Genomic DNA, 14,625 nt, shown 5'->3' on the forward strand with positions numbered 1-14,625 from the left:
AGTTAGAAATTGAAATAAAAAATGACATCTTTCTATACCCCCAACCAAACCCTTATGATTTTTCATTATGTAGAGATTGGATCCTTTATATTCTCTATTTTAATTAATTTAAATGTTTTAATATAATTCTTTGTTAAATATCACTGTATTCAACTAGTTCAACAGCCCATTAACCCATGTTCAACATTTATCATTGTTTTTACTGTTTTGAGTTTTTGATTTTTAGACACAGCATTCATTATATACTCTATTTTTATTAATTTTACTGTTTTAATATTTTCCAACAGATTTTCTTCAGCATGACAGTTTCCGACCATCACTACCTCTTATGTTTCAACATTAAAAAACCAAGTTTTGAGGTTATTGATAGTAGTGCTCTGCAGCCAGATTTCGATGCAAAGTACCAGCAAATACCTCAAAATATTGTAAGTAATTACTACTTTATTAAAATGATCATATTCTTTTTTGACTTGAATTTGACATGGAATTCTCTCAATTAATGTATGCTTTTTAACAGAGAAACTTCCTTGTAAGATACATGGTTTTAAAAAATCATTCAAAGGCGAAGGACATAGCTTCTCTTGTGCCTGTTAGATTGGAAATGAAGTGGAGAACTGAGCACAATCATATTGATTGTGGTCTTTTTGTCATGAGACACATGGAGCACTACCAGGGTGTTTCAAAAAATTGGGATTGTGGACTCGCTGTTGAGGGAAAAGTCCAAGACCAACAGCTAGATGTTCTGAGGACAAGATATGCACACCAGATTCTATTGCATGAATGCAACAAACAGAAGCATCATGTGGAGTATCAGATTTTTGAAGAACATATGAAAAAAGCTGAATTGGAGAAGCAGAAAGCGAAAGAAAAAAAGGAAAAGGATACTAAAGCTCCTGCAAAAAGACAAAGACGTGCCTAAGCACAATTTGATCAGACTTTTAAATCTTTTGCTTGTAAATATATTGCTATTATGTGCATTTTGCATAATACATTATTCCTTGGTCACCAAGAAACAGATATGTAATTGCATGAATGCTAATTGATCTGTATATAATTGTTTCTTTAGTATCAATGTATTTTATATGTACTATTCTTCCCCAGTTCAACAGCCCATGAATCCATGTTCAACATTTATCTGTGTTGAACATGGGTACAAAGACAGTTGAATTCATGAGTTATTCTATATCCCAAATAAAACCCCAAACAATATCTCGTAAGTGTGTGATTAGGGTTATAAATTGAAATAAAAAATGACATCTTTCTATACCCCCAACCAAACCCTTAAGATTTTTTATTATGTAGAGATTGGATCCATTTTATTCTCTATTTTAATTTGTTTTAGTTCAACATTATTTATATACAAATTCAAGAATGAAAATATATGTGTTCAACATTATTTATATAGAAATTCAAGAATGAAAGTATATGTGTTCAACATTATTTATATAAGAATTCAACAAAACAAAACTTCAAAATAACAAATATTCAACTATACAAAAACTAGAGTTCAAAATTGTCACCCATGCCACTTTCACTGTTGTCTGTACTTTGTTTTTGTTTCTTCTTCCCAGCAGAATTCTCATCCAAATTTTGCATTTTTCTTACAGGACAATTCCTAAAGTCATGATAAACTTCTGTCTTGCAATACCTGCAAATCCTCTTTAGTTTACCAGAAAGTATAGTTGATTTTTCAGCAGCACTCTTAATTCTCTTTGTTCCACACCCTTTGTTCCGACATTGATTTGGAGGCTTGACTTCAATGTTAACTGGAATCTCTGATCCAATAAACTTTTCAACAACATCTTTCTTGTTTCCCACAACTAGCTTCCCTTCAAATTTCCAACCACGTAACTTCTGTTTTACATCTTTTAGACAACTTTGAATCAAATCAAGTGCTTCTTTATTGTCACCAGCCAACCCCATACACGAATTGAAATCAAACCAAATATCATTCACAATAACACTAAATTTCTCTTTATCATCACTTGATGTGCTTGAAACAAATCTTGTTGCATTTTTCTCAGCATTTTTCATCCATCTATTCAGAACAAGATGCCTTGGGAGCTTGTGCACAGGAACTTGTTTTAATGCAAGAATCAAATGACTGCATGGCAAACCAATTCTTTCAAACATCCTACAAGAACACTCAAGTTTATGATTTTCCAAAATGTGCAAAACCTGTACCAAATATAAGTGATTTAATATCAAATATAAAATACATACAAACATGAAAAATAAATTACATATATTCAACACTACTAAAACATATATTCAACACAAATTGAATTGTATTTCAACACAAACTAAAATATATTCAACACTACTAAAACATATATTCAACAAAAATAAATATATACAACACCCCTAAGACATGTATTCAACAACCCTAAAACATATATTCAACACCCCTAAGACATTGTATACGAAATATACAATACATGCAAACATAAAAAATAAATTACACTAAAAAAGGCATTAAATAATAATCAAATGCAATCTACTAGTACTTCAGAAATACCTGAAATTCTTTAGCAGCTTTAAGATCATGTAAAACAAACTTCTTTACTTCAACACCACTCATATCCTTTATTACCAAATGGAAACAAGCATCTCGTACTTGTTTCTGGAATTTATAAAATATTTCACGTGTGTATAACTCTGCAGCATCCTTCTCCAAAAATAGTTCTGTATCAGTACTTGGGAACGCAACATTAGACTTATGATTCAAGTCTGAATTGATATTACGTTGCTTATCCATTGCAGTCTCAAAACGTAGATAAAACTGAGATAGAGTATCACCAGGTTGATGATAATGACTAAAAAATGAATTTGCACTTTCTGACCAAGATGTTGTCCGTAATATTCCTAATAAAGGATCTTCTTTGAAATATGCTGGAATCCATAAATGTCGGCATTCATACATATCACACAACCACTCATTGTCAGTCATCTTAAACTCATCCATCAAAGATTTCCAACCAGCTTCAAACTCAGATATATCCAAATTTTCACCCCATACAAAAGGTTTAAGCTTTGATAAAAATCCACCATCCATTGCCAATACCACACCAACCTAAAAATACATTTTAAAAAAAAACTAACAAATATCAGGCATACAAATTTCTCAACATAAAAAATAGATATATTCAACACTACTAAAACGCATATTCAACACAAATCAATATATTCAACACCCCTAAGACATGTATTCAACACCAATAAAACATATATTCAACACAAATACATATATTCAACACAAATGTTATGGAGGTTCAACAGAAGATACCTTGGATGGAAATTTTTTCATGATGTGCCACATACAAAGACGATGCCTTGTCTTTTCTTTATCAAACACATCAGCAATTGCTTGTTTCATTGCAGCACATTGATCAATCAATATGCATAATGGATGTCGCCCCATACAATTTAGTAAAGCTTGAAAAATCCATTTGTAATGAGCTATATCTTCTTTTGAAAGTAGACCAGCACCAAAAGTTACACACTTTCTATGATTGTCAACACCACAGATTGGAACAAAAACCATGTTATACCTGAAAACAAATATATGTTTATTAAGAATTGAAGAAAAAAGAGAATAAGCTATACACAAAATACTTTAGAAAATAACATAAATTTCTTACTTGTTAGTACTAAATGTGGCATCTACTGAAATAACATCACCAAACGCATCATAGTTTCTACGACCAACACAATCTGCCCAAAATAACTTTGTCAATTTTCCAGACTCATCCACATCATGTTCATAGTAGAATCTGCCATTAGAAGAATCCTTCAAAGATTGAAATTTATTCAATATTACTTGTGCATCTGCATTCCCAATTATGTTCTTCAAGTCTCTATTCCAATTTTTAAAATCAACAACTGTTGCCCCAATCTGGTCATACCCTCCAACAAACTCTTTCATTAAACCAAACGCACGAGCAGGACCTATTCTGACTTTTGAACAATCAAATGCAAAATTTTGATGTGCAACAGTCATTGACCGGTTTGCCTTCAAAAACTTCTTACCATCAGCACTAGCAAACCTATGATTATGTTGTTCAATAAACAAAGTAATCTCATATATTGAACCCTTCGTATGTTTCACCACAATCATAGCAGGACATCCACATCTAGTAAACATACTTTTCCTCTTTTGTTTTGAACAAAATGAGCCATCATCATTCTTCTCACCATTTTTAGAATAAAAGCCTTCTCGTGAACAGTGAAAACGTTTCGATTGAATACGTCCATCTCGATATCGCTTCTCACTACCACGCCTAATATCAAATCCACAAGAACGACCATAATCAACATAAAAATGCGCAGCCTCATCTATACTCCTAAATGATTTTCCAACATTAGGTTTACTATCAACCATACAAGGCAACCAATACGTTGTAGAACCTGGAGATACATATTTACGCGAAGACAAATCATCAACTTCTCCCAAAGACAAATCATCATCTTCTATAGCCACAACATCCATAGGCAATGTATTAGCATCAAAGTTTTGAGCAATTTTATCACCAAAACCTGAAAAAGTTATAGAACTAAACTGAAAATCCTAAAACATTATATTCAACAGTTACACATAAACAAAGTTCAACATAAAGAAAACAAAGATTCAATAAATATCTTGTTCAAATCCCAAAAAGTACTCAAGTAAGAGTAATCATACAAAATTGATACTTATATTCAACAAACACTTATAATTACAGTCAACAAATTAAATACAATTATAATTCATACTTATAAGTACACTTATAAGTCATTATATTCAACAGATGCACGTAAACAAAGTTCAACATAAATACAACCAGAATTCAACATATTTAAGTCATATACATATCGTTCAACAGAATTCATACTAATATTCAACAAACACTTTATAATTACATATAATAATTGATTCATATACAACTCGTTCAACAAAAGTTAATCATACATTCAACGAAACAACAAACATTCAGATTAAAAAAAGAATCAACAAACTAAACTCAAAGAAAATCATGTCGCACCTGAATTCAAGTCCATAGCACAATCGCATACAAGAAGAACAATCGTACAGAGTAATAACCAAATCTCCACCTAAAAAAACAAATTTTTTATTATAATATTCAATCGAACACCACAAAACACCTCCAAACAACCTAATCCCGACGAATACAGTACAGGCGTCAAAGAAAAAACAATAAAACAAGTAAAACACATCAAATCGTATATCTCGAGCTGAAGAAAACAACTAAACAGCAAATTTATGTAAAAAAAACAGTAATTTACCTTCAAGTATGCGTAAATCTGTAGTCGAAAACCGCGTTGTTCTCTCTCCAGCTCAGAAACTCGCCGTCGTCTCTCTCCGATGCGTCTTCTCTCTCTAGCCGGCAAAAATTTCCAACAAACAATAATACGCTTCTGTTAATTTTTTAGTTTATATAGGTTATAACTGTTTAAACGTAAATTGACTAAATTACCCCTCTATTATAAAATTTTAAGTCAGCCCCAGCCCTAGGATCAAATCTAATCTGATGGCCCAAAAAAGTTTGTAAGTTTGTAACTTAAAAAAGTTTTTATTTGATCCCATTCCTATATATATATATATATATAGGGATAGGATCAAATAAAAACTTTTTTAAGTTACAAACTTACAAACTTTTTTTTATTCTCCTATCGTGTTAATCCTTAGTTATATAAAGTATCCATGTTGAAAATTTTTCAAAAAACATCACAATTTTTAAAAATAACGCATAAATAAATCACGTTTTCAACACATTTATAACTGGGGTTCAACATCGGGTGTTGAACACTAATTATCATTGTGTTGAATATATCTAAAAATATGTTTAAACTATACCTCTAGGGTTTGGTAGGGTCTAGAAACATAAATATTAGTTATATAACATGTTTACCTTAGTTCTTACATTTAAAAATTGGTTTATGTACTTCTCCACCACTATTTTAGTCAATGTTCAACAAAAAATGTTGAAAAAATGTTGAACTCAAGTTATATATGCGTTGAACAAAAAAAGTTTGTAAGTTTGTACCAGAACCCTCCCCTATATATATATGTATGTGTATGTATATGTATATGTATACTAATATACTTTTTTTCAATTTTAAATCTACTAAATTTTGTTTATATATATATAGGTAAAGTGTGAATGTGTATATTCTTGGGTTATAGTGACTTTTTTTGTTTAACTAATGAGTTATATTAAAATTTCATACTCCATATAGTGAAGATTTGTGTTTAGAAATTATTGAATACGGCTCAAGATTTTATTAATGTGTAATACTTTATTATTAAAGTTGTTTGGTTTTAAATATAATGAAATTTAAGGGCGAAAAAATCAAAAATAATATTTTTACAATACTATATAAATTTCGGAATTCAGGTTCGGATAAACCCGAACAAACCCGAACCCGATCCGAAACCCGTGGATTTGGATTTTAAAAATAATTTGGATTTGGATTTGGATATCTCAAATATCCGAACCGATCCAACCCGTTGTCATCCCTAGGTCCAAGTGAAAAAAATGAAAAAGAAATTGATAAATAAAAAATGAGAAAATGCTGCTAGTAAATACGAGATATATTGGTCACCGAATCGGGTTTAATATATCAAGTTGGTCAATGAATTGAAAACGGTATCAAAATGATCCCTGTCACCATAAATATCAAAAGTATCTCGAAGTAAAAATATTATTTATATAATTTTACACATTAATTTTTAAATGTTACCACGATCAACAAAAAAGTTATGATATTTAGTATTTATGATAATATATTTAGATTTTATCAAGTTTATTTATTATTTATTTTTAATTAAAATAAATAAAATAAACTAGAAGTCATAACATTTTACTTGATTATTGGGTTAAGTATCAAGTTGGTCACTGAAGTGAAAACCATGTATCACTTCTTTCATTGATCTTAACCCCTTGATTATTATAACATTCAAAAATAATATGTAAAATTTTATAAATTATATTTTTACTAATTGAACTCATATTTTTAAGGAAGAAATCTCAAATTGGTCACTGAAGTGAGCATGTAGTTTCAAATATTATATCGTACTCAACGAGGTCTCATCTATACCACTTTAGTAACAGATAATGACAATCCCGTTAGTCTGACTGTTTGACCTGACGGGATGCTGACGTGGCCAGCGTTAGTTTGACAAAGTGGCTGACAGACGTCCATAGCTGCATCTACGTGGATTGTAACGTTAGAAAACAATTAAAAACCCTATCCCCTCTTCTTTTCTCTTTCCGAGTCTCTATATATATGTATGTATACTGCTGACTTGCTTTAATCACTGCTTCTTCTTTCATTTTCATCTTCTTTCATCTTATAATAATTATGAGTACTTCTTCCGTGGAATCGACTAAGAGCATGGACCGAAAATGGTGTTGGTGTGGTAAACGAGCTAGGGTTAATACCTCATGGAAGCATAATAGGGGTGTACACGGGTTGATGAAACCGATCAACCCGGTCCAAACCGACCATATTTCGACCGATTCAACCCGAATTTTTTTAATCAGATTAGTAATTGGATTGAAAAGGTATTAACCCGATTTAGTTGGGTTGGACATGGGTTTCGGGTTTTATAAACCGATCCAACCCAACCTGATTGAAAAATATGAGAACATATTAAATTTATCTATCTCATCACATATTAGCCTAATCCATTTGGTTTTATTGTATTTATGTGTTGCTTAAATTTAATATAGTAATTTCTATTTGTTATTAAAATATATATATGAGATACAATTTATGAATGAGAATATGGGATTAAATTCATTATGTTTGTTTAGAAGCACACAAACATGAATATTGTTTGTTTGTTACGTAAATGTATTTATGGCCTTAAGTTTATCTATTCAAGTAGTGAACAAACATGAACGAGAATATGAGATTAAATTCATGAATATATTTATTCATTATTTGTGATCTTGAGACTTTCCATTCTAGTTATATAATTTATTAACCCAACCAAACCGATCGCAGTTTGAAATTTTCTGTTGAATGGTGGTTGATTTTGTTATTATTTTTAAGGATGTTGGTGTTGGATGCCATTTTTCCGAATGGTGTGATCAAGATTTCAGTGGAAGAGCATTTGATGTGATTACTCATTTAAATCACAGAAGAATTTATTTAGAGGAAAAATTGAAGCTTCTGGAGGAAACCCTTGCAGAAAATGGTGAAAAAAAAAGACTTTGAAAGAAGTGTACGTGGACTGATTTTGGAGAATAATAGGTTGAAGACACAGTTGAAATTGTGTGTGCTTATCTTTGTTGTAATGTTTGCAGTGGTGTTAATGTTGAAGTAGATGTTGTAGATGTTGCAGATGGAAAGTAGGTGGAACAAATCAATAGTAGATGAATGTGATAAATGTAATGAATGACTGCAACTGTGATGTATGTAATGAATGAATATTTTGATGAATGCAATTCAAGTATAATAAACACTGCCCCCTATAGATTCGCTAGTAACTTGAATTGTAGTCACAATAGAACATAAAAGTAGTAGTTGAAATTTGCATAAGAAATGTCTTACAAAAACATATTAAATACCATATGAAACAATAATAGTCTGCAAAATACCATATGAAAAGAGTCTGCAAAATACCTAACCAAAAGTCATAAGGTTTCCAAGTACTAGTTAAAGACATTAAATTTCTTCAAACAACCACAGTCTACAACTAATCTCCGATAGTAACCGGATTTTCCTCAGTGTTTTTGAACTTGAATTGTTTCTTAGCTTGAAGCCTTGTTGAGGTCCTTTTTGGCACTGCTGCAGAGTTAGAGGTTCTTGGTGGTTTGAATTGTGAGGTCTCTAGCTGTGGAAGATAAAGAGCATTGTAACCCACTGGTCCCCTGATATTTTCTTCCAACTCCTTTGACTTCTGTCTAGTTAAGCAAAAATCATGACCTGCAGGGTTGTCATCTTTCAGAAAAGGCAATTTTCTTCTAGGAATTTTTACCTCAATTCATGGCACTTCTTGTGTCAGCACTGGTACCTCGTCTTCTTCAGCTTGATTTTCCATAGGTGCCTCATCTTCTGTAACCTTCTAGACCTTCTTCACATTTCTACTTACTTGAAGCTTCTGTCTCTTCACATGTTTTGTCTTGTCAGCAGACATGGCCACAGGCTCTTGAAGTGTGGTCTCAGCTAGCACCTGACCTTGAGCTTCCACTCGGACTTCACTTACCTCATCAACTTTTTTGACTTGTTTCCTTTCTTGAAGTCTCTTTCTTCTCAACTCCTTAGTACTCTTCTTCTTCACAGCTTTTGCAGAGTTGTCAGCTGATGAAGATGGAGGCACTGAAGATTGACCTTGCTCAATCTCCCTTATGTGTGTTTCTTCATCAGGCACCCCATTTTTTGTTGGACAATTTGAACTCCTTAGGCACTAAAGAAAGTTGTTCATGTGCAGGCTTAGAAAGCTTTAGCAGATCTTTCATAGCCCTTATATGTGCTACAGGGTAGGTGGACATACAAGCATTCCAGAATGCTCTCTTAAGAAGCAAAGATGAGAACCTGCAATGAAATTTAGCACAACATTACAAACAAGCATCTCAATTAAAACAAATAGAAAAAGAACCCTTCCCTTAATGCGTGATAAGATATATATATCCTCTTGAACTTATTAGGATCACCCTCATTAAGCCTAGTTGTCCTAATCTTAACTGTGTTCTTGGGATTACTTTGTAATATTTCATGTCCCATATCCCTCAGCCTTGAATATTGTTCTTTTAAAGCTTCATGCACACCTTCTAATGAGGCCTTTCTAACCCTCAAAATCTTAATCCTTGGAGCCTGTATTTCTAGTTCCTGTTTGATTGCCTCTGCCATTTCTTTCACTTTCCAATATGGATTTCTCCTAACCCTCTCACCATATATCTCAGTAAGATATTTCACACTAGCAAGCCTGTTTGAATAGGGTTTAATGCAATTGTATTCATTCACCAAGATTTTGATGGTACAGTTCTCACTATCTTTGTCTTTGCTACACCATATGTAAAACTTGTAATCAGCCTCACAACATACTTGACACCTCCTAGCATCACTAGTGACAAATTGAATTCCTCTTCTATCCTGAATTTCATATTTCTAACAGTATCTCTGAACTCTCCCATAGACCTAAACTTCATCCCAACCTGCCATCTTATTATCTCTTCTTTTTATTCATAGCTAACAGTGGTTCTATTTTTCTTCCTCTTCTTAGGGTTTGGAGGTTCATCAGAGCCAAACTCAAGACTTATCACTCATATTTCTAGGATTGTTTACTCTATCAGCACTTTCTTTAACATTTAAAGACTCTTTGAATTTTTTAGAATTCTCTCTATTGGTTCTTAGTTGATCATTACTCTCTCCAAATTCATCATACAAACTATCCTCCTCAGACTCATCACTCTCTGTTTCTACATCATATTCAGGATCAGATGGATCACTATCATCACTTAATCCATCCTTTCCCCCCTCATTATCAGCAGCTTCATCTTCTCCTACTTTCCTTTGAGGACAATCAATCACCTCCTCTAGTTCATAATGATCCACATAAAGATCAATTCGACCTAAGGGCCTATGTATCTCTACCATCTCCCTCATTGTATTATCATCAAACAATAACCTTGTACCACTTTTAAATGATCTCCCATCATTTTTGAAATACACTAAATCACTGGGATCATACTTATATTTTATTTTATTTTTGTAAGGGGGTCATACCTATATTTAGTAGCAAACTCATCCAAATCTCTAAAAGACAGCAAGTCAGTGTCAAAATCATCCATAACATCTACTTCACCACCAACATACTTGACATTAAGATGAGGTATGAAATCACCATGGTGGTGTATGTATACAGACACCTTCGAATCCATACTGTAACATGCAAATAAATCGAACTAAGTACGAAACACAGTTTCATAACAATTTACAACATTACATACTAATCTACACATGTAAATCGCACATAAATACCCAAAATAACACAACAATCGCACTTCAAATAACGGATATTAGGGTTCGATTAAACATACCTCTTAAGTTAGAGACGATTTCAACCAACTCCGAACTCGAACGAATTGAATTACTCCATTGATCACAAATTAGGGTTTATCTCCTACTTTAATCCCCAATTTGAAATCCGTCGGCTTCGTTTAAGGGTTTAGATGGGTTTTGTTTTGTTTTGTTTTGTTTTCTCACATGTGACCGTTGCAATCTGAGTCACATGCCACGCAATGCCACTCAGCATCTTTGTCCACGTCTATGTTGGCCACGTCAGCATCCCGTCGAGTCAAACAGTCAAATTACTAAAGTGGTACGGATGAGACCCCGTTGAGTACGGTATAATTTTTGAAACTACATGCTCACTTCAGCGACCAATTTGAGATTTTCCCCGTATTTTAAATTATTTGTTTGATATATATGGTGATTTTAGTGACCATCGTGATACCGTTTTCAGTTCAGTGATCAACTTGATACATTAAACCCATTTTAGTGACCAACCGGATAATTAACCCCGTAAATATGTACCCAGTATAGATTAACAGTAATTTTATAATTATTTATTATGATTCTTGTAAATATATAAACATCTTCGACATACGCATCAAAAATTCCATATACTTATCTAATAACAAATTCAACTGTGATATTAAAATACAAATTATTATTATTATTATATTATGAAATCACATTATATTATGATAATAATTTTAAAACAATATCAAATTATCAAATACAGACATATTTTAGTTATCCAATATTTAGTACACTACTTTACTTATCAGCATTATTTAAATATTGATTTATTAATTACATACTTTTGTGACAATTTTGATAATATCTATATAATAGATTCATATTTTGTTGCTATAGATTCATATTTAGCATCTCATTGTAACGAGGTTTTGTTTGAATGATAATATTATAAATTGAACACTATTTTTAATATCTTCTTTGAACTTACTTTAATTTAGATGGGTCCAATTTAAGAGATGATAAACTAGTAAGAAAATTTGTTGGATATTTTGTTAGACCATCTTATCTATTTCTTTCGTTCGTTTTTAGTTGTTAAATGAAAAATTGTTAAGTAGTTGTATCATCCTTAATCTAATGCATATTAAAGTGTTTAAAAAAAGCACAGAAAATATATAGTGGGTGTTTGCAGAGCCACTTCTGAGCTTAAAAGATGTAAAAGTCCACTTCTGCTTATTTCATGTCCGTTTGACTACTTTTGAGAAATGTTTAATTGAAGCAAAAGAAGCCCACATAAAAAGCTTGCAAACCTAGCTTTTTTGGGGCTCAACTTCTTGCAACGGAAAATGAACTCATAGCTTCCTCTCGCGTTGCGCTGTTTCCCCTCTCCTCTCTCGACTGTGTTTCCTTTCCCCCACCTCTCTTCTTTATTTTATTGTATATGCTTTTATAATATTTTCTTGTAATAAAGTGTTTTTACATTTTGAATCTGTAAAACATTTCATGTATTTAATAATAAAAGGTCTTGTATTGTTATAATTTATTTTTAAATAAAATAATTTATATATTACAAAATTACTAAATTATACTAACTTATAAGTTAGGTTATCCAAACACTAAAAGACTTTTAAGTCATGATATCCAAACAATTCTCGTAACTTATAAGTTCAAACCAACTTCTCACTTTTAATCCACTTCTTTACTTTAATCAATAAGACATGTGTGTGAGAAGCACAAAGTTGTAATTGAGACTATGCACCACCTGTTGAAGTTTTATTCACCGCGGGTTTGGATCAGTGAGTGAACTGACCATTTCTTTTCATAATATATATTTTTTGTTTTTTCTTAAATAAAAGTTCCATATTTAAACTTTTATTTAAAAGAAAAAAATATTTTTAAATAATTTATATAGCTATGCGGCGAATGGATCTTAAATCGTATGCTCAATGTCAACAAACTCGTCTAATTTAGAGGTAGTAATATTTTTATTCAAAAATACAATTTTTTATACAAAGAATGAGAAAGTATAAATTGGAAATTTTAAAAGTAAAAATTTTACGTTTAATTAGTCTGTGCTACTGTTTTTCTTTACCCGTTGGCTCGGTTGGTTAAAGAAGGGATAACTATCATCCTGGTCACAGGTTCGAATCCCACGGAAGGAGAATTTATCCTGGACCAGAGCCTACCATGTTCGTTAAGTGTGATTTATCTTGGTTCACGTAATTGCTATTGCTTGAGCCCCTGGGGCGCCCCCGAAATATAACGGCTGCGATTCCCTACGATAAAAAATTGTAACAATTTTCAAATTTAGTGTAATCAATAATCATTTTATAGAATGAGTATAATAATAAATGATTTTTAAATAATAATATATGAATTAATTGACCTTTAAATTTTTAGTCATATTTTTTTTAATATTTTGACAAAATAATTAAAATTATTATCTCTAAAATTTTACACATAAACATATGAATTTAATATTTTAACTATCTAGCTAATATTATCAAATATTAATTATTAAAATAAATGTGCCAACATGTTGCTTAGTGTGCTGCGTGAATAATGTGTGGTCGTATCAGTTTAGTCTAACGTACTTGACGTCGACTTAACAGAAATACACATGTTGTCCACGATTGTAAAACCTGGGGTACACAATTTGTATTAATGAAATTACAGGTACACATATTGCATTTTGTCCAAACTTCATATACACAATATGTAATTTACTCTTGATAGCCTATATAGGGGTTTACTCCACTGCAAACTAAATTAGCCTAGAAACTGGAAACTAGTCCCTGGCCAGTTTTCCATCAATGTTCTTAACTACAAAAATCACTCATTTGTGTATCAGAAATCACTAATTTATATATGCAAAATCTGACAAATATAGATATATAAATACACATATATACGACGTATATCATCATCATCTTCAATCATACTACGTTGATTTAACTCCCGGCATCATTATCAACCCATATCATTACTGCCGCCTTCACTTACAACCATGAATTGCCTATCACCGTTTGTCATCATAACTTTCCACTACTAACGACTATCTACCATCACCACACACCTCATCCCGCCATTTTCTACCATCATAGACCTTCTACAACCATAATTGATCATCAATAATCGACTACCAATGTCAATCCTAAGTAAATTTTCTTCAATTATTAAAAATAAAAAATTGATGAATATACTATATAAATTAGTGATTAACAGCAAAAAAACTAGTGATTTCTGTAGTTATAAACACTGATTCAAGAAGTGGTTTCTAATTTCTAGAATAACATTGATTTCTATTTGATCACTTGTCTATATAGTCCTCTCAAACAAGTATAAAGTTTTATGAAGCTTACCCAAGACATGCTAATAAGTTGGAAAAAATTGAAATGCTCACTCAAATAAAGTGGTCCGCAAGAACTTGCTGCTTGTGGTAGAAATAGTCGCATTCAAAATTATATCACCAATTTTTTAGCAGGACTGGAGTTACAATACTGGGCTCCTTGTGCTTGGCGCAGTATGGAGTTTCAATTGTATTACACTTTCAAATTTATTTCAATTATATAATCATTTTCTTAAAATTTTATTTCAATTTCGTTATACTAATTTATGATAAGTAAAATAATTATG

The 14,625-nt window shown here is 31.7% G+C and overlaps 1 protein-coding gene across 1 annotated transcript; it reads right to left on the reverse strand.

The window, feature by feature from the left end:
- Positions 1-1,380: 1,380 nt before the first annotated feature.
- Positions 1,381-3,376, reverse strand: LOC108219904 (protein FAR1-RELATED SEQUENCE 1-like). The gene is made up of 3 exons (XM_017393492.2): positions 3,287-3,376; positions 2,519-3,073; positions 1,381-2,178 (listed from the first exon to the last, which is right to left on the reverse strand). Exons 1-3 carry the CDS (start codon positions 3,374-3,376, stop codon positions 1,501-1,503), a joined length of 1,323 nt encoding a protein of 440 aa, XP_017248981.2. The 3' UTR covers positions 1,381-1,500.
- Between the last annotated feature and the right edge of the window lie 11,249 nt (positions 3,377-14,625).

The sequence above is a fragment of the Daucus carota genome, chromosome 1, assembly GCF_001625215.2.
Source record: "Daucus carota subsp. sativus chromosome 1, DH1 v3.0, whole genome shotgun sequence".
Lineage (NCBI taxonomy): Eukaryota > Viridiplantae > Streptophyta > Magnoliopsida > Apiales > Apiaceae > Daucus > Daucus carota.